The 21,168-nt window shown below is 38.2% G+C and overlaps 1 protein-coding gene across 1 annotated transcript in view; it reads left to right on the plus strand.

Moving 5' to 3' along the window:
- The first annotated feature begins 11,698 nt into the window (after positions 1-11,698).
- Rtc1 (RNA terminal phosphate cyclase 1) overlaps positions 11,699-21,168 on the plus strand; it is a 47,448-nt gene continuing 37,978 nt past the window's right edge. Inside the window, exon 1 of the mRNA XM_090373823.1 lies at positions 11,699-11,874. Coding sequence (XP_090229949.1) covers positions 11,733-11,874 — 142 coding nt within the window. The 5' untranslated portion in view covers positions 11,699-11,732. The remainder of the gene's footprint in view (positions 11,875-21,168) is intronic.

Here is a 21,168-nt window from a genome sequence, read left to right on the forward strand (position 1 = left end):
TCTCTTGACTTCCAGCCATTTATCATTATTACAGCTAATAACTTGTCCCAGATAAGTATATGACTCCACCATTTCAATTACTGCTCCTTCAATCATTATTTCCCTCTCTGTGGCATACTTGTTCATCATTACTTTTGTTTTAGCCATATTCATCTTTAGTCCAAAATTCTTACTAACTGTGCATAACTGATTAAGATTTTCCTCTAATTCTTTGGGATCGTGGCTTATGACCACAATGTCATCTGCAAATCGTAAATGGTTTAGGTACTCTCCGTTCACATTGACTCCTTTCTGCGCCCAGTCTAATCTTCTGAAAGCTTCCTCAAGGGCAGCAGTAAACAGCTTCGGAGATATTGTGTCTCCTTGTCGAACTCCTTTCTCGATTTTAAATTTGCTACTGTCTTTGTCTAGTCTAATAAAGGATGTAGCACTCTCATATATTTTCTTCAAAATCATAATATATGGAGTATCTATGCTTTGTCTTTCCAGTGTCCGAAACATTGCCTTATGCTGTATGGAGTCAAATGCCTTTTCATAATCCACAAATGCCAGGCATAATGGTGTTTTATATTCATTTGCTTTCTCCATTAGCTGTGATATTACGTGAAGGTGATCCATAGTTGAGAATCCTGTCCTAAAGCCAGCTTGCTCTTTCGGTTGATTCTCATCAAGTATTCTTTCTAATCTGTTAGTAATGACCCTTGTGAACAACTTGTAGATGTGGGATAACAAGCTAATTGGTCTATAATTTCCAATTTCTGATTTATCTCCTTTCTTATGCAGCAAAACTATGATTGCATTATTCCACTGCTTAGGCATCGCACCTTTTCTAATGCACTTTGTGAAGAGCCTTGCCAGTTTTTGCGTTATGTCTCTTCCTCCCAATTTTAACAACTCTACAGTAACTTCACCTTCCCCCGGGGCTTTCCGATTCTTCATTTTCTTCAATGCATGTTCTACTTCATCAGGAAGAATATCGGGTATGTCGTATGTGTTGCTGCTTTGCAATCCATCTTCCCCACTGCTGGTATCATTCCCTCGCTCCTTGTATAATTCTCTATAGTAGTCTTCTGCTATTTGAATTATGCCTTCTCTGCTGTTTATAAGTACACCATCGCTATTCTTCAGTTTCAGTATCATTTGTCTTTCTGTATTACTGCTCATGGCTGCTGATTTAAATCCTATGTTTTCCCTTAATGCTTGTTCTACTTTTCTTGTGTTAAATCTTCTTATGTCCTCTCTGAGTCTCTTTCTAATGGCTTTGCATAACTCAGTATAGTCAATTTTCTCCCTGTCAGTGTTTTTCTTGCTCTTCATTTGTCGTCTTTGGTTCATCATGACAAGTGTTTCTTGACTAATTTTTTCTTCTTTGGATTTCTGTTTCCCTATAGGTTTCTTGGGCTTTATCACTTTCAGAAAGTTGTAATATTCCTCGTCGATATCTTGGTCCTCAGCAGTCTGCAGAAGCTCATACTTGTTCTTAAGTTCCAGTACATACTGCTTTTTCTCCTCTTCTGTTATCTCAAAGACCTTTCTTTTATTATTTACTCGAGTCAGTTTTTTCCTTTCCTTTCCTACATCTATATCAAGTGTACATCTTACCATTCTGTGATCACTTCTAACATTTACCTTATTCAGGACGGTAACATCATTCACAATATATCTTCTGTTAGTGAGGATGAAGTCGATTTCATTAGTTGTTAATCCATTTGGACTCTTCCATGTCCACTTTCTGTTCACCCTTTTCTTGAAAAAAGTGTTCATTACTGACATTCCTTGAGATTCTGCAAATTCCACAAGTCTTTCACCTCTTTTATTTCTTTCACCAATTCCAAAATTTCCTATAGTTCCTCTTTCTGCGCTGTTCTGCCTTTTTCCAACCTTAGCATTGAAGTCCCCCATAATAATAGTGTAGTGGGTTTTCTGCTCATCTAGAAGACTCTCAATTTCAGTGTACATTTCTTCAACCTCTTCATCATCATGGCTCGATGTTGGTGCATAAATCATTATAATCTTTAGCTTGTACCTCTTAGAAATCTTGAGTATTAGTCTTGACACCCTTGGTGATGTACTTTTGAATTCCAAAATGTTGTTTTTAAAATCTTTATGGACCAGAAACCCAACTCCACCTTCACTCCTTTCACTGTTTCCATTGGTGTACAGCAGATTTCCACTTGATAAACTTATAAGTGATTTATTTCTTCATCTTGTTTCAGCCAAACCGATGATATTCCAATTCACATTTTCTAATTCCTTTTCCAGCTCTAATATCCTGTCTTCACCGATGAGTGATCGTACGTTATAACAGGCCAAGTTCAATTTCCGTGCATGGCAGCCTGGTCGTACCCAGAGATTCTTAGCACCCTCTGCTTCCACTCTGATCCTCTCGCTGCCGTAAGAGGGAGAGTGAAAGCTGCTGGGGACTGAGGGCCATTTGTATTGTTGTGCTCTCATTGCTGGAGGGTTTGGTCTTTTCCTCTTCACGCTGACCAGGCGTCTTGAAGAGAACCACTCTACACGTTCGTTGCCACCTAAGTGACGTAACAGGGCTTACCATCGAGAAGGTGTGCATGAGTGGATTTTAGGGAGGCAGGCCAACCGGACTTCTCCTAAATCTTCTGTAATAGAGAGATATTGGATCCGTCAGTGTTTTAGGCTGAGTGTCTGATAACACACAGGATACCTGTTCCCCTCTAAGCCCCCCTTGTATAATTCTCTATAGTAGTCTTCTGCTATTTGAATTATGCCTTCTTTGCTGTTTATAAGTACACCATCGCTATTCATCAGTTTCAGTATCATTTGTCTTTCTGTATTACTGCTCTTTCTGTATTACCTTCCCCAGATTAACCTGCATTAAAGGAGAGAGGGAGAACGATTGCTGAATTGTCCTCACATGATCTGTAACAGAAGTTCCCAAACTTTTATACCCTGAGCCCCTTAAAATTTCGCATAAAGTTTTTCACTCATACATACTTTTATAAATTAATATATACTTCAATATGTTTAATCTCAAAGAAAGAAAATACGAATAACAGAAATTGAATCTAAAGATTAAATTACACAAGGTATAATATGATATGGGTTTAAATTAACTATATAATATCGGTGTAGATACACCACAGTTTGCCCATAAATTTAACTATATACGTAGTGTAAAGACATCGTTTAATTTATGGCAAAACTTTTAATTTATGGCAAAGACATCGTATGGCAAAACTTCGAATAATTAACGCTTCTCTAATAGAGGAGGCTACTGTTATTATTATTTTTTTTTTCAGTAGGTACCACCACCCAGGCGCAATTCGAAGCTTGTTGGCTTACTCATCGGTGGGTGGGCAGGTACCCTAATAATGCAAACATGCCATCAGAGTTTTCCGAATTTAATTCCACAATTTGAGAGATGTCAAATGGTGAACAGAATAATACTGTATTTAAAGACTAAATGCACAAGGCATAATATGATATGGGTTTAAATTAACTATACAATATCAGTGTAGATACATAGTTTAGCCATAACTTTAACTTATCAGAGTACCTTTCCCAGAGGAGTATTGCTAAAAAAATAGTACCGGAACGCTCGTTCTCCAGAAGACTATATGATAATGCGTCATCGACTGTACAGTAACTGAATCAGACTTCAGACTCACAGTTCATAGAACAACTAGTTCTAGTGTTCAGCTCATACGAATCAAAATGCAGCGTTCGCACGCATCACAGCATATTTCATTCATTCGATCTCTTTATCTAACACATTGTACTTTAATAAGAAACGTTCAAGTTTCATTGCGAAATTTATATTTTTGTTCTTAAATAAATTTTTAAAGAGATCTATTAATTTTAAAGATTACTATTAATATATATTCTTAGTAGCAATGGGTAAAATAGATATTTCTCCCTCCCCTTTGATTATGCTATTGTTTCATAATATTAGGTGTATAAATTTAATGATTTTCTATTATGAAATTTAGAAAAAAGTATCGGAAAGCCGTTCCGGTGCGTTACGGCCCGAATACACCACTGACCTTCCCACCCACCGATGAGTAAGTCAACAAGCTTCGAACCGCATCTCGGTAGTGGTGCACCCTGAGAATATATAACAGTAGCCTCCTCTCCAATAGAAGCGATATTTATTCAAAATAGTGCAATGCCTGGTAACTCGTTCTGAAGGTAACCAAAATATGACATAAAATTAAACGATGCCTTTACACTACGTAGTTAAATTCATAGGTAAACTATGGTGTATCAACACCGATATCATATAGAAGAACAGAAATAAACGCTTCATACCTTTATTAGTTGAATAGTCTGTCCATATTTTGTTAAAACAGTGCTTCGTGAAAACAACAACACTCCCCCCAACAAAAACCAAGTAAACTTCCAGCGGGGGCCACTCAACACTTTGAGAACCACTAATCTATAATAATCATACCACACTAATCGCTGGGCATCCTGACTCCTTTGACCTACTTTTTCCTCTCCCCCCACCTCGACACACCAGTGGCAACCCGGCTTTTAAAATATTAAGTCTGGAAAGACTAGCATTACCAGTGGCATATGATGAAAAAAGCGGGCTTACACAGCATCAAACAAAAAGAAGAAAAAAAAAAAATCCCATTTCACCAATCCGTTCGCTCCAAAAGTTTATGCAGTTCTTCCTTCAATTTATTTAACTATCAACTTCCGTAAAGCCAGATGGTCGGAAAAGTTTGTTCCAACAATTAACCACCCACTGGATAAAGGCAAAGTTCTGCACATCTATTCTACAAATGTCTTTCCTCAATTTGAATTTAATTAAATTTTCTTTGATTAGCTCTTGGTCAGGAATTCCAACAATATATCATGCCGCCTGAGGGTGAATATTGATCGTTCCAACAAAATGCCCCCCTCAGGTTCGCAATATGACCAAGAGGAAGAATCCCATAAACATTGAGCCAGCTCAAACCATTCTAGAGGTTATACACCTCAATCAGATCACCTCGCAGGCATCTCGTCTCCAGACGTTACAATATGTATAATTTAAGCCTTCCTTGGAAAAAGCAACCCTTTTCTCTCCCTCACCAATCTGGTTGCCCTTCTCTGTACTCGTTCTAGCCGCTCTACTTCCATCCTAAAATGAGGCCTCCGGACCTGTACGCAGTACTCCATGTGTGGCCCCTGACCATTGCCTTATACAAGGGGATAATCGCCTCCTTATCCCGGCTATCAAAGTTCTGTATATCACTCAGACGACCCAATTAGCTATTCTGTCATCGTGTCTGAACTGCTTTAAAATTGCATAACTGAGTGCAAATTTACTCCCAGGACTTTTTCTGTGCAATACTACACTCCTGGGAGTGTAGTATTGCACAGATGGTACGTTACTCAGGGTTTACTTTTACCCATATGCAGTAGTTCGCATTTGTTAACGTTAAACTTCAGTTTCCACCTTTCAGCCCATCTGCCCAACTCTGATGGATCCTAGTTGTTGTTGTAGACGCATACCGTCATTACTGTCATTAACAACTTGCCAAGTGCCAACCTTTGTATCATCTGCAGTTTCTCATCTAGAATGAACTTGCGAGTTATCCCCCCTTTTGTGGACTCCATCCAACGTTGTTGCTATTATGATGGGAGGTAGTTTTGCAGTCGTTTCTTTTCTGCAGATCGATTCCCAGCCTCTCGTGATCACCTGCAGGGTGTGGGTAAAGACGGCGTTACAGGCCCGCGTCATGGTAAGAAGATCTGGTAGTTGAATAATATTGAGTTTCCTTAAACCACACACCTGACGCATATGTAGCTGCTGGAATGAATACTTTTGTAGAGGAGGGTAAGAGTGGGCCTGTTTAGGCTCCAGTCCCGGCAGACGATCCTTGCCACCATTTCTGTGTATTTCTTCTTTTTTGTTTGGATGTAGTTCAGATGGATTGATAGTAAAGATAGTTTATTATCGAGAATGATTCCCAGGTACTTTAGTTCCATGACCAGTTTTATGGTTTTGTTTTTAATTTTAATTTGTGCAGGCCTTGTGGGTGTTAGCATTAGTAGAGGCATATGATGCAAGAAAGAAAGCTTATGCAGCATCAGCCAAAAATAAAAAAAAAACACTTCCACTTGACCCCTCAGTTCGTTCGAAATACCTGTCCAGCGAGTCTTAAATTTATTTAGGCTATCAACTTCCACAACAAGAGATGGAAGTTTATTCCACCAACCAACCACCCGCTGGCTAAAAGCAAATTTCCTCACATCTATCCTACATCGGTCTTTCCTCAATTTGAATTTATGCCCTCTCAGGTGATTATCTGAGCAAGAGGAAGAATTCCATCAGGATTGAGCATGCTCAAACCATTCAAGGCTTTATACACCTCTATGAGATCACCTCGCCGGTGCCTTGTCTCCAGACACTGTAATTTGCAAAATTTAAGCCTTTCTTCCTAAAAGCAACCCTTTGTTCCATTCCATCTTGTTTCCCTTCTATGTACTCGTTCCATCAGCTCTACATCCTTCTTGAAATGAGGCCTCCAGACCTGTATACAGTACTCTAGATGTGGCCTGACCATTGCCTTATACAAGGGAATAATCACCTCCTTATACCTGATAGAAAAATTCCTATATATCAGCGACAATACTCCATGAGCTACTCTAGCAGCCCGTCTGCACTGCTCAGAAAACTTCATATCTGCCTGCACAACCACCCCCAGGTCCCTTTCATTCTCTACCACTGTCAGTGTAGTACCACAGAGTTGATACGTTGCTCTGGGATTGCTGCTTCCCATATGTAGTACTTTACATTTGTCAACGTTAAGCTTCATTTGCCACCTCTCAGCCCATCTGCTCAACCTTTCCAGATCCTGTTGCAGCAGAATAGCGTCAGTAGTGTCCTTCGCAACCCTGCCAACCTTTGTATCGTCTGAAAACTTGGACATTAAGCTTGATTTACCATCATCAATATTATTTATAAATACAGAGAACAATAATGGACCCAACACTGAACCCTGAGGGACTCCACTAATAACATTAGTTCACGATGAGCAGTGTCCATTGATTACCACTCTCTGCCTACTTCCCCTCAACCTCCCCCTTATCAATAGCAGCAATTTGCCTCCAATGCCACACTGCTCCAATCTGTGCAGCAGTCTTCCATGTGCAACAGTATCGAAAGCCTTTCTAAGATCCAAGTATATAATAACAAAGTTATTCCCTGCATCCAGTTCTTTTGTGACTGCATCATAGTATCCAATCAAATTGGTCAGGCAAGACTTCCCCTTAACAAAACCATGCTGTGTCTGAACTATAACTGAAGTGTTGTCTAGATGATCCTGCAGTGCTTCTTTAACCAGTGCCTCCATTAATTTTCCTGGAACCGAAGTTAAACTCACAGGTCTATAATTGCTTGTGTCAGCCTTCGATCCTCCTTTGTGAATTGGGATCATATTTGCACATCTCTAGTCTATGGGTACCTCCCCTGAGTCTAAGGAAGTTCTCATAATTATGTCTAAGGGTTTGCTTACTTCCTTTGCTGCCTCCTTTAATATAACTGGATAGATCCCATCCACCCGAGGTGTCTTTCTGGTGTTTATCTTTAACAATTTCTCCTCCAGTTTACTCTCAGTTATTACAAGATCATCTAGCTTACTGCCAGAGTTGAATAAACCTCTGGCATTCCCCTCGCTGAATATCTCCTCATGTGTGAATGTCGATGCAAAATATTCATTTAGGTTGTAAGCTACCTGAGCAGGATCATGAACAGTTGAACCATCGATATCAAGTGGACCAATCTGATTCACCCCCCTCCTTCTAGAGTTTACATAAGTAAAGAACTCTTTTCTGTTTTTCTTTGCATCCTTTGCCAAAGATTTCTCGTAATCTGCCTTCGCCTGCCTAACCTCCTTTGTAACTTGGTTACAGATCATAGGCTTCTGTGTCACGTGTTAATTTATATCTATCCCTTGGATTTTTCTTCTCTGCCATATGTCTCATTAGTTCATCTGACATCCATTTAGGCCTAAACCTTGAACAATATTTCTTAGTTAGTATGTAAAGCCTAGTGGCTTCCAAGATAAGTTCCTTGAACGCTTCCTATTTTGAATTTGTCGTTGGTAACATCATCAGTTGGTCCCACCGTATAGAATATAAATACTGTCTCACACCATCGTAGTCCCCTTTTCGAAAGCAATAACCCTTCCATTTACCCCTGATGGTAGTTACCTCTTTGAGTAAATCCCACTTCAGCACACTGTGATCACTGCCACCTAGTGGTTCATTTATCTGCAGATTCTTAATGCATGAAGAATCACTACTGATAATCAAATCAAGAGTACTACTCCCTCTAGTTGCCTCCCGAACATGCTGATGTAGAAAACAATCATCCAATAAATCCACAAAATCCTTTCTAGTGTGTGAGTGACCAACCCACAAATTCCAGTCAATATCTGGTAAATTAAAATCCCCCATATTAACACTCTCTGATTTACTGGCCCACTCTATTTCCCTGTACAGTTCCTTATTATACTCATTAGAATCATTAGGCCTATAGCACACTCCTACCCTCAATTTTGATCTTCCAATGTTTATGTCATACCAAACCGACTTGACACTGCACTGTCCAGCGATGTCGACTGGCTTCACTTCCTTGGATTTTATGTGTTTCTTAACTAATAGCATAACCCCTCCTCCCTTCCTATCCTGTCTATCCTTTCTATAGATGTTGTACTGCCCAAATTCCAGTTCTGCATTCCTTATATCTGTGGGACAACACGTCTCTGTGTGTTTGTTATCCTTTGAGGAGAATGGATTGACTCTTGGTTGGAGAGATTTGAAAGTAGTGCTTTCTGGTCCATTCCTGATGGACTGATAGGGCTCCATTTGCAGTTCTGTCCATCTGAGCCCTTGAGTCAACTTCCAAGATCATGGTCAGGTCGTTCGCAAAAGCCAGCTCCCTGATGCCCTCAAGGTACATGGAGAGGAATTCATCCAATACATAGTTCCAAAGGAGCGATCCAGAGATCTGTCTTTCAATTCTAGAGTAAGGTTCCTGGATAATCACTCTTCTCTCGGTGAGATAACTCTGCAGGCAGTTGTACAGGTTCATGGGAAGGTTTGATGGTCTCAGTGCGAACAGACCGGGTTTCGATCCCTTGACACCAAATACGGAGGATGCGGATAGGTCAGGGAATGACCACCGCAATACCCCGGACTAGTATGGCCTTTGTTGCTAATACTCCTAAAAACCAAATAACAAACAAATGAACAAACAAGGACGCTTGGCCACCAGAGGGTGTTGAACGCTCCCCAAAATCGACTGAGACGACGAGGAGGTATTTTCTTTGGCAATTTTCAGCTGCGATGATGATTCTTTCAAGTGCGTCAGTGGTGGATCGGTCTTTCCTAAATCCAAATTGGTTCTGTGCTGAGTTGTAATAGGTTTCTGTGCTTTGACATAGGAACTGCTCAAAGACTTTGCTTAGTACAAATAGAAGAGCGATTGGGCGGTATGAATCAGGCCTGTGTTGTGGCTTGGGTGGGCTTTTCAGAATCGGTTTAATGTTGGCAGTTTTCCAGTCTGTGGGAAAGCGGTCGCTTTGGAGGCATTGTTGTATAGGTTCAGGAGAAGATTTGGGGCAAGCTCTGCCAACTTTTTGACTATTTTAGGTTCTATCAGATATCCATTCCTGGTGATTTCCTGTTTCTTAATTTGCCGACTGCGGATATTAGGTGCAGCTGCGTGAAGGTACCTCTCTGAGGATTGTGCGACATGTGTCATTCTCCTGGCAGATTCGATCTTGCTCAGGGGAGTTTTGACTGTCCATGGTTTTGAATATGGTGTTTAGGATCTCGTTAACCGATTATTTTCCAATTCCATTGGATTCATTCCAATTTTTCGTCATTCGTCTCTGGGGCGTCCTGGTAGAGAGTGTCACTTCTGGGCAGTTTGTTCATTGTGATTTTATAGGCTTGCCCCAGGGGTATGAGTTTCTCATTGTGGAGACCAGATGCTCCCAGGATAACTTTTTCCGCTGCCTGATCATTGCAGTGTCGGCATTCTGTTTTCCCAATATGGTTGCCTGAGAGCCTCCACCTCTGTCGGGGGCGAGGAACGCTTGGCTGTTTGGAATGCTCATCTATTTTGGTTGAGTTCTCTGTGCAGGGCATCCAGATCACTAGACCACCAGAGAACGTCCCCTGGTCGTGGTGATTTTCTCTTAATGGCCTGGTTTGCTCCGTCTACAATTGCATTTGTGACTGCACGCTGGTGGAGGTCAGGGGTTTGGGTCTGGTAGTGCTCAGTCGACAGTCTCTGTGCGTTTGTAATGATCGCTTCCGCAAACACATTCCACTCTTCCTTTTCCACAGTGTATCTCTGGAGCTTCTAGCTTGGAATGGGCTCTTGATGTATTGTTCTGTGCATGGTGAAAGTGATGGCACGGTGGTCGAATGTGGTCCAACCCTCCTGGACCTTCCATTCCGTTATATAGCGGTCGAGAGATCTTGTTGATAGCGTAACATCCAGAGATGCCTCCCAGAGTGTGGAGGCAAAAGTTGGAAGGTTGTTTGGACAGATTTTAATGGGACATGCCACTGTTTACCAAGAATTCCTTCATTTTTTATGCATTCCTGGATCCTCTGTGCTCTGGGGTGGCATTGTTCCAAAGGGGGAACGAATTTACTCAGGAGATTAGAATTCTGGAGTCTGAGAGCTCTGCCAGAATTTGATTCAGGTACTGTGTTTCCAGGAGAATGTCTTTGCCCGGTCGACAGTAGTGAGATATGATATAGAAATCTCGAAGGGCGGAGATGATGTGCAAGCAAGAGGGCTCCGCCTAGCATAACTGTGAGATCTTTGTGACCGTTAGGTTTGGGTTCCTAACCAGAATGGCTGTCCAGGGGGTTTCACCGTCCACCTGGACGGTTGTATAGGATGTCGGGTATTCCCGCACTTCGTTGGCTACTGCATAGGTGTCCTAGGTATATTTCGCCCCGAGAAAACCTCAATGTCAGTCATTTCTTGAACTTGAGAAAGAATTTCACGATCTATTTAATCTCTTTCATCTTCAGTCACTTCTGAGGTGGCCGTTAACCCTTCTTATCCTAAGAGATCCTCTTCACTTGAAGGCATTGTTAATCAAATCTGTATAAAGAAAAGAGCGTACATGCAATTTTAAAAACCAATATTATCAATTATAACTAGTAATCTGTATACAAATTTCAACTCTGTTAGTACGTTGGTGCAAGGAGCCTTTAATCCAATAATTCAATCTTATGCAGATTTTAAAAATTAACCAAAGAAATCTATCTATCTTTTCGAAATAAAAACTTGCTACTTCCCAAGTTAAATAGGACGCGGTCTTGAATTTCAGTTCCCTGTGGTTTGAAATCCCCAGGGAACAGAAATTCAAGGATTAAGATTTCTCTCTTCCGCGTCAATTACCCGTTTAGCTGAGCAGTGTTTCATTCCTACTCGCATGTCCCAGACTACGAAGTAGTAGCGTCTCAAAAAGTAATAGAAAAATATGTAACGTGAAAAAAATAACATAAGTGTCCCAACGGTAACCACTGAAAGATTTGTACACTCGTTACGCTATAAGCACTACCCCTGGGTCTAGTACGTACACCCAAAAACTCGCGGGCAAATACATCTGCTGCTTTGGGCGACTTAAAAATATTTTCGTTAAAAAGAAGACTAGTTTTGTGTAGAGACCGCCAGTAGTCTGGTAACTTTTGGAAAGCATGGGTTTTAGATTGTTTAGGTTGAAAGCATGTCATTTTCTGGTGGAAAAGATGTGGTTGTTTTACGTGGAAGTCGATGTTTTCGCGAAAGGTTTCTTATGGCTACATTATCAGGAAAGCAGATGAAAATTATTGATATACGATCAAACTCCGAAGAACCAGGGATTAAAGGTATAGTAATTTTTTTTCCCCTTTCTATGCTCCTTCCCAACTATAGGAACGTAAAATCTGATGCTTTTGCACTGTGGTACATTTTACAAAAAAAAAAAAAAAAAAAAACACACACACACAAGTGTTGAAATCGGCATTATAAAATCCACATAGTAGTAAGATACAGAGTGGACACTCCCATAGACGACAATGTTAATTCTGGTTACAAGTTAAAACGCATAGACAGTGGAGGCACCAGTTTCAGGGCATAGAAAAACAGGCCGGAACATTGCTAAGAAATTCGCTATGTTCCAATATAAAAAAAAAAAAAAAAAAAAAGAACACTAAGAGCGGCGGACGATTAGCGAAATATAACATAAGTATATAAGTCATGGCCAAACATCCATAAGGTAGCTTAGGAGGAGGTTAAGGTGCCAGTTGCAATTAACATTAATAAATACAGATTTTTATATAGACACTACTGGGTTCATGTGGCTAATTATAGCAGGTCTCTGTACAATGAGGCCAGTGCATCCGTCTCTGTATTGAAACCTTTTATTATTACCCACCTGAATCCAGTAGTGTTTACATAAAATTCTGTATTTATTAATGTTTATTGCAACTGGCACTCATCACTGGCATCTTAATATCCCTCTAGGCTGCATTTTAGGCAATGTCTGGCCATTATATTTTAAAATATTACTTAATTGACCTTAAATCCATAAATTTACATCTGTCATTTTGACTAATCTCAACTGTTGTTTTAGGTTTCAATGTAATGAATGAATTGAACTTCAACTTCTGTTCTAATTTTTTATTTAATTCTTTTCCTTTATTTATTTATTGTTTTATGTCTGGCATCCTATGAATACTGTATCATTTACCTGCTAACCAGAGCTACTAATACATTTTTTTTTTTTTTTTTTATACTTCACAGAAATACAAAGAATCTGGAATGAATGAAAAATTTGGAAGATAATTCTCTGTGATTAAATTTTGACTGTTTTTTTTTTGCTGAGTTAGTTATTTTCTTTAACAAAAGAATTTAGCATTCTTTCATTTGAGTTAGCATTACAATAACAAAAAATAAAAAAAAATCAATCACACTGTATAATTGAAATTCTTTTTTATTTATAAATTTTCTCATTACATATGTTTGTTTGTTTGTTATTTGGTTTTTAGGAGCATTAGCAACTAAGGCCATATTGCTCCGGGATATGCGGTGGTCATTCCCTGACCTTTCCGCATCCTCCATATTTGGTGGTGACGGGCTCGAACCCCGGTCTAATCAAGAAGCATGTGCTACGCACTGCTGCTCCTTCCCACCTGGCTACGGAGGCGCCCTCATTACATATGAAGGATATTTGAATTACATGTAGTCCAATGCAAATTGAATTAGCAATATCTTCACATGAAATATCCTGTAATAGATATAAAAAGGACATGCTGATTTAATTCATAAAATTAAAAGCAAGACTAAAGATTTATATGCCCAGTACAAGAAACAAAAATGATTTAATTAATAATAAAAATAATAACACCACAGAGACCCAGTAGAATCCAGACAGGCCTATCAGTTGTATACCAATGATATACAAGATTATGACCAGCTGCATAACCAAGAAGATATCACACCACTTGGAGAGCCTGAACATAATAGCCAAACGTAGTGTATAGTGCTAATTGTATGGTACTAAAGACCTAGCAGCACTAGGTCTCCCAGAGAACATATACAAGGAACTCCAGAAAGTTGCAATCCTGAATACCTGTAGGATTGTCAGAATTCCTTGATCTACAGTAACACGTCACATAATAACCACCCTGTGCACTTGGTAGTAATACCTGTCATGGGCTGGATCCACCCAATCAGTAATAATGTAAGAGCAACAATACTACTAATAATAAAGCACTGTTTCCCAGTCTGTAATGTGACCCTACATAATCCAATCATTGATTTCATAATCTGTAGAGATGGCATCACATATTTTGTGAAGTACAGTATTGCACTGAGTGAGATAAAAGGTTTAGAAATCACTTGGTAGATGAAGACACTGTGGGAACATTGCATTATATAGCCTCGGTCTCAAGAGCAATGTGACATAACAGCCTAGCAGCAATAAGTACACAGAGAACAGATACATACATATACACTGATTTAGATAAATGGTTCAGACTTCACTTGATTGATAATGACAGTGTGGTAACATTGCATTATATGGCTCCTGAGCCACAAGAGCAATGTGACCCTTCATGACAGCAATAGGGTTCCTAGAGAACACATACATACATATACACTGAGTTGAATAAAAGGTTTAGACTTTGCTTGATTGTTAATGACAATGTGGGAACATTGCATTATATAGTACCTCAGACTCCAGAGAGAAATGTGACCCTACATAACAGCTTAGCAGCAATAGGTCTCCCAGAGAACACATACATGCATATACACTGAGTTGAATAAAAGGTTCAGACTTCACTTGATTGACAATGACACTGTGGTAATGTTGCATTATATAGTTACTTAGCTACAAGAGCAATGTGACCCAACCTAACAGCAATTGGGCTCCTAGAGAACACACACAAACATATACACTTGGAGTTGGATAAAAAGTTCAGACTTCACTTGATTGTCAATGACACAGTGGGAACATTGCATTATATAGCTTCTCAGACACAAGAGCAATATGTTCACAGAGAACACATACATACATACATACTTTAAAATAAATAAATGCACAAGGCATAATACTTTGAGTTTGGTATCTATATAATATCGGTGTTTAGTTACACCATAGATAGGGTGGTGGTACTCAACTGAGAATAAGTAACAATAGTCTTCTCTATTAGTGAAGAGTTACTTATTCGAAGTAGTGCAATATCATGGCAACTCGTCGTGAAGGCAGAGCACAATATGAGAAAGAGCAAATGATGCCTACAACAACTACTTTGTAGTTTATTAAGAGTTATCTATGGTGTATCTAAACACCGATATTATATACATACATACATATACACTGAGTTGGATAAATGGTTCAGGCTTCACTTGGTGGATGATGACACTATTGGAACATTGTATTATACAGCTCCTTAGCCACAAGAGCAATGTGACCCTAGGTAACAGCAATAGGTCTCCCAGAGAAAATTTACATACACATGCACTGAGTTGGATAAATGGTTCAGACTTCACTTGATTGACAATGACACTGTGGTAATGTTGCATTATATAGTTACTTAGCCACAAGAGCAATGAGACCCTACATGACAGCAATAGGGCTCCCAGCAAACACATACATACACATGCACTGGTAGATGATGACAATGTGATAAAAGGTTCAGACTTCACTTGGTGCCGACCGGGCTAGCCAGTTGGGTAAAGTGCCTGCCTGGCAACCCAAAGGTCGTGCGCGGGTTCGAATCTCGCCTCGGGCTTGGATCACAGTAAAATGCAAAAACTTTGGGAGGTGCATTATGGCCACAGAAGCTGATGCGCCAACAACTAACAAAAAAAGAAGAAAAAAAAACTTCACTTGGTTGACGATGACACTGTGGGAATGTTGCATTATATAGCTTCTTAGCCACAGAAGCAATGTGTCGCAGATACTAAAAATGTTTAGTTTTTCAATGAGTTGTTCACTAGGCTTTATCAAATTGCTTAGTGATCTCAACAGTGTCTAATTTAAGATAGCTCTAGAGAGTTTTGGATGCACATTGCCAGAATGGTATCAAATTAGCGATTGCTGATTTTCCACAAACAAAGACATATTGATTTTGATGTATGTAAGGCTTGAAAAAATTGAAGAGTTGTTTATGCACTACTGTGTCAAATAGTTTAGAAAGGCTTTTTTTGGTGGGGAGTGGTCTGAAATCTTATACAGCACACTTGTCACTTGTTTTTGAATACCAGAAGTATGTTAACCTGATTTAAATGCTTGGGTAAATGCCCAGTCTCAGAGATAAGCTGCAAATATGAAGCATGATAGGATTAAGAGTAGTGGCAGACTTTTTCCAAAATATGGTTGGTGAGTCATCTGGGTCTTTTGTATTGTCATTTTTCATATGCTTCAATGCTGAGTTTTGGTCATCCTCACAGATCTCAACCAGGAAATGAAACCGTAGGCTCCATATCAATAGTCTCAATCCATGACAAATGTTTGGAAAATACTTCAGCGGTGTGGAATTCATCAGACAGTAGAATTCAAACCAAATTACAGAGCAATATGTTATTTATTGTTAAGATATATGTAGTTCAGAATGGCCAGTTAATCCAGTATTGATCAATTAATATTGCTTTGATACAAGTGATCTCTAAAAAAGAAAAATCATGACAATTTTCCCCTCTATCTTTCACAGCACATGCTTAACGTTTCCCAGTTACATGTGTTTAACATGTTTCAGTAGTTTTTGAAGGGAATTTCATGCTTGACTGGACAGGCAAGCCAAATTCATAGTTTTCACTTTTTTCCATAATTTGTAAGATAGACTAAGCAGTTTTTGCACATGTGCTTGGTACTCCTGGTTCCCAAACCACTCTAAGTCAATAAAACTTGTTTCAGCATAAAGCTCTCTCTCTCTCTCTCTCTCTCTCTCTCTCTCTCTCTCTCTCTCTCTCTCTCTCTCTCTCTCTCTCTCTCTCTCTCTCTCTCTCTCTCCCCCCCCCCCCATTTTGGGCCTAATAATAAATCTTTACATGTTTCACAATTATTGCTCTTTAAAATATTTCTAGCTAGATAACCTGAGACATATGCTAATACATTTTCATCATAAATATCCATATCCTCCCAGTACCTGGGCGATTATAACTCTTTTGCTTTGTCAGTGAGACTCTGGCTGACTTGACTTGATTTCAGAAACAGTAAAGATGCTATGACATATTTCATGAAGTTTTTTATGGAATAATTTAATTATTTCATAAACTATTACTTCGATTAATATCAATACACTATTCATATAAATTAATGTAATAAGTTATGAATTAGTTGTTAATTAAGCATACTATTCAGTATGCTTTTTTTAAACATTTCATTAAACATTTTCAGGTTCTATCAATTCTGATAAATTACCAATTGGTACAATCGAACTTCAGATTTATAGCACACAAAACACTTATTTCTGTGCATGATGTCAGCAGATAATTATAATAATAATTTTAAAAAAAAGCACAAATAATTATAATAGTAAAAAAAAAAGCTATGTAAAACAAAATTGCTACATTCAACGAACACTAGACTCAAAAGAAAGTAGCAACCATGTGTTATTAAATAGCTATTCGGTTTTTTTTTTAAAAACATTTCATTAAACATTTCCTGGTTCTATGGATTCCAATAAATTACCTTAAATGTTCGCTCGGAAATCAATACAATCACAGTCCACATTTATTGCACACGCAACACTTATTTCTTTCAACAGATAATTATAATAATAGAAAAACAAATACATCAATAATCATAACAATAGTAAACAAAAGCTACGTAAAACAAAATTTCTGTGTTCAATGAACACTAGAACTCTAGACACCGAAGCAACCACATGGTAGCAACTTTATTAGCGTTGGGCATGTTTGTTATTACTCAATGAATTTTGATGGCCAGAGATCACCGTGTTAGTTTCATGTCCTGAAACTGAGGGCACTGGGAGTAATTGAGCAAATGTCCACTCTGTATCTTACTTCTCTGTGATAGAATTCATAAAAATTGATGATGTTTGTCTTTTTTTTTTTTTTTTTTTTTTTGTGCTTTTACTTATTCAGAAAACTTCATAGCTCAGTGCAAACTGTGCATTTCAAATTACAGCAAACCTTCATTTTTACGGATAACAGACTTGGTATTTAGTGGCACAAGAGTGCATTTTGTATGTACTCAACCTAGTTTCAATAGCCGGCAGCAGCAAGGGTCCTAGTCTGTTTGTGGATATGCTCCCTATCATATCGTACCCTGAAGGAGTTTACTTATACATGGGCAATGCACACATACATCATTTCTACCACCAAGATAGTTTAGTTTTAATGCATCGTTTTAATTATATCTCATATTGTGAATACCTTCACAACGAGTTGCCATGGTATTGCACTACATTGAGTAAGTAACGCTTCACCTATGGAGAATTATTTAATTCCATTTATTAGCTCTTGATCAGGATTCCATACAATATAGAGAGGCAACAAATACTCAAACAGGCCAATGGTCACAGGTTTGTTTAGAGGCATTCTAGACAAAGTGACGGGTCAGTGTGACCATGCCAAGATGTACCACCTATACTGATACGAAATAAACTGACAATTACAAGCTTGCCCCTGGACAACTAATACAACAGCTATAGGGGGCTTACAGTATAAAATGATACATATAAATTAATAACACAACAGTCATAATCAAGTTTTTGTTGTTGTTTGGTTTTTAGGAGCATTAGCAACTAAGGCCATATTGTTCCTGGGATATGCGGTGGTCATTCCCTGACCTTTCCGCATCCTCCGTATTTGGTAGTCACGGGCTCGAATCCCGGTCTAATCAAGAAGCGTGTGCTACGCACTGCTGCTCCTGCCCACCCGGCTACGGAGGCACCTCATAATCAAGTACATATAATTGATATGAAAGGCTAACACAGTGTTTCTTAATCTTTTTGTTGCTACTGTACACTTTTAAAAGCGCTAAAATTTTGCGGCATACTACAATCACTATATTCATAAATGGGAAGTTATTTCTGTTGGATATATTTAATAATACACTTATTATTTGTGTAGTATAGGTGAACAAATATAGTGCTAGGAATCAAAATGTGACATCACGTTGACAGCCGGAAGGCACTCAGATTGGCGCAGTGTAAATAAATGAATTTTTTGTTTTAATTAATTTTTATTATAAAACTTGGATTTATTAATTTGCATTTTCTGCGGCACACTTTAAGCATACTCGCGGCGCACAGGTTGAGAAACACTGGACTAACATATAGTTTCAGGATGTTAACATTACAGATGCAATTGATATGAAGGAGTTTACTTATGCATGGGTAATGCCCACACATAATTTTACTACCAAGGTAGTTTTAATGCACTTAATATCTCATATTGTGAATATCTTCGAAGCCTCGAGACTGTCCTGTCAGGGTGGTGATATCCACCGAGAATAAGTAACATTAGTCTTTTCCATAGGTGAAGCATTACTTATTTGAGGTAGTGCAATATGTGGCAACGCATTGTGAAGGTATTCACAATATGAAATATAATTAAAACGATGCATTAAAACTACCTTTGTAGTAGAAATGATGTGTGTGCATTACCCATGCATAAGTAAACTCCTTCATACTCTTAGGCAGTTAGCCAAGAAATATCCTTTATATCATATCCTGTTTATTATAATGGTCCCTAAGAAAACTTGTGAAAAGAGAGCATGTGCATCTGAATGTTGCCACAGAAATTATAAAACCGTTAGAGTGTTAGATTCTACTGTCTGTGACAAATATTGCTTTGAAAGAAGAAAAAAAAAAAGTCAGATTGAAAAGCAAATCTAAGCTTAAATAGTCTGTGTATGAAAATTCACTATTAATTCAACTTCAGCTGCTTACTTCCGACTTTGAGTAAAGTTTTTTCCAGGCACGATAAATTATTTTCTACCATGTACTGTCTATCAACCACTAAAATGAAGGTGAATAAAATCTTTAATTAATCTTTTTAGAACAAGGCTCAGTTAGACTTTAGAATAAGGTTCTTACCCATGGATCTTTGTGACAACAAATGATGGGCAGGTCTCGCTCCACCCATTGCTTCACAGTGATTGGCTGCTAGTCATCCTGTAGCACTAAATTGTTCAAGCTAAAGAAGTGTAGTTTTTTCAATAGACTTTCATTTCGACTAGTGAAAAAAGGTCAGGTTGGTTTATGCCACCAAATTGGGATGGATTCAAGAGAAAAACGGTGTCTGTAATCTTCAGTAGAATATTGACGCTGTATTTTTACTCAAATCCATCCCGGTTTGGTGGTGTAAGCTAACCTGACCTTTTTTAACTGCACTGTATACTAAAGATTATGCACTCCATTTTATGTTTGCAATTGAGCAGTAAATAATAACCTATAAAATGGATTCTTATAGAAAGTAACAATAAATTATTCGCAAGACTAGATCTTCCAATCACTGCAAAGCAGTGGGTGGAGTTAGACCTGTCCACTTGTCACAAAGATCCATGGGTAATCTTTGAGAGAGAGAGAGAGAGGATGTCCAGTGTGGACACAACTGGAAAAATACATTTTTCACTAAATCTATGGTTATGCTGGCATGCACTAATAATAGATTTAATTTCATACAGTCGAGGTTTTTGCTACTGTTATAATTAGCCATATAGTTTGTCAGCTGCATGACAAGTTATAATGGCAACAAAAATGAAACTTTGCAATCTTGTTATTGCATGTGAGAAATTAAATTAGTTTTGGCTGTATAGTACAAGGCCCCAGGGTTTTGCTACACTAGCTAAAAAAAAAAAAAAAAAAAACCTGTGCTAGCCTTTGAATTTTCCTAATCTGCTACCTGAAATCATTCATTAAAAGAAAACTTCTAACAATCCAGTCTAATAATTTCCCTATAATTTGAATTTATGGTCTTTTTTTTTTTTAATCTAAAGATTTTTTTTTTTTCCTTCTCATCTTTTCCTAATGTAAAACAAGGGCATTACAATGGCATATTATCATAACTTGGGCTCTGGTTCATTTCTTTATTGACCTTTAAGGCCATTTTTCTTTTTTCTCTTTGGATTTTAGCTCAAACTAAGCTCTGGCTCTGGTGCCAGTGCCATCACATATATCATAGGATGATATACTCCTGTGCTGATGTATCACAAAAGTTTCTTGATTGCTTCTTCCCTGCAAACAAGCAGGGAAGAAGTCCCTACGGTGTCTATTTTTAAAAAAAGTTAAAAAGTGTTAAATGCATAAAGTGTTTTACTTTTTAAAGAGGAATTTAATTTATAACAGCAACTTATTATGCTGTATTTTAATTATTTTAACACTAAATGGACCACCTAATTCTAATAAAATTGGGCAGTTTCATTTTAAGAAAACCCTAACTATTAAGCAGTTTAGAATTTTACAAAATTTAAAGTTGTCACCTCATGGGTCATTATTTCTGGAATTTTGTGTCATCACTGCACATTTACATTATCCTATACAAAAACCAATTCCAAAAATCCAAATCAACATTTATCAAATGATGCTTAGCAGTACATTGTAGGTCATGATATGTTCACGTTTGAAATAATGTGTATAGTTGTCTTCAAATGTGTACATTCCATTACCTAAATTGTTTAATTATTGAGATCTCACGTGCACACAGCA

Source organism: Mastigoproctus giganteus, chromosome 5, assembly GCF_048544385.1.
Source record: "Mastigoproctus giganteus isolate SK-2022 chromosome 5, ASM4854438v1, whole genome shotgun sequence".
In the NCBI taxonomy this organism is placed as follows: domain Eukaryota; kingdom Metazoa; phylum Arthropoda; class Arachnida; order Uropygi; family Thelyphonidae; genus Mastigoproctus; species Mastigoproctus giganteus.